The sequence below is a fragment of the Buceros rhinoceros genome, unplaced genomic scaffold (assembly GCF_000710305.1).
Source record: "Buceros rhinoceros silvestris isolate BGI_N320 unplaced genomic scaffold, ASM71030v1 scaffold37427, whole genome shotgun sequence".
Classification (NCBI taxonomy): Eukaryota; Metazoa; Chordata; class Aves; order Bucerotiformes; family Bucerotidae; genus Buceros; species Buceros rhinoceros.
Genome location: NW_010422225.1, coordinates 577 through 909, shown reverse-complemented (window position 1 = coordinate 909; position 333 = coordinate 577). Strand labels below are relative to the sequence as shown.

The window sequence follows — 333 nt, the reverse complement described above, 5'->3', positions numbered from 1 at the left end:
TCCCCCGCCCCGCCTCCGTCCGCAGGCAGCCCGCCTCTGCCAAGTGGTACGACCGGAGGGACTACGTCTTCATCGAGTTCTGCGTGGAGGACAGCAAAGATGTTAACGTAAACTTTGAAAAGTCCAAACTCACGTTCAGGTATGTGCGTGGGGACGGAGCCTCGCGGGGGCAGGGACGAGGCGATGTTCTGAACACCGAGGTTTTTCTGTTCTCTCAACAGTTGTCTTGGAGGAAGTGATAACTTCAAACACTTAAACGAAATCGACCTTTTTAATAACATCGATCCCAATGTGAGTATCTGCTCAAGTCTCCTCCTGCCTGTCCCGACCCCC

General features: G+C 53.8%; 1 protein-coding gene across 1 annotated transcript in view; it reads left to right on the top strand.

Annotated features, from left to right (window-relative positions):
• Nucleotides 1-8: 8 nt before the first annotated feature.
• Nucleotides 9-333, top strand: part of PTGES3 (prostaglandin E synthase 3 (cytosolic)) — a gene marked incomplete at both ends in the record, with an annotated part of 897 nt that continues 572 nt past the window's right edge. The window contains 2 exons of the mRNA XM_010139963.1: nt 9-139; nt 222-291. Of these exons, the coding sequence (XP_010138265.1) occupies nt 9-139; nt 222-291 (201 nt within the window). The remainder of the gene's footprint in view (nt 140-221; nt 292-333) is intronic.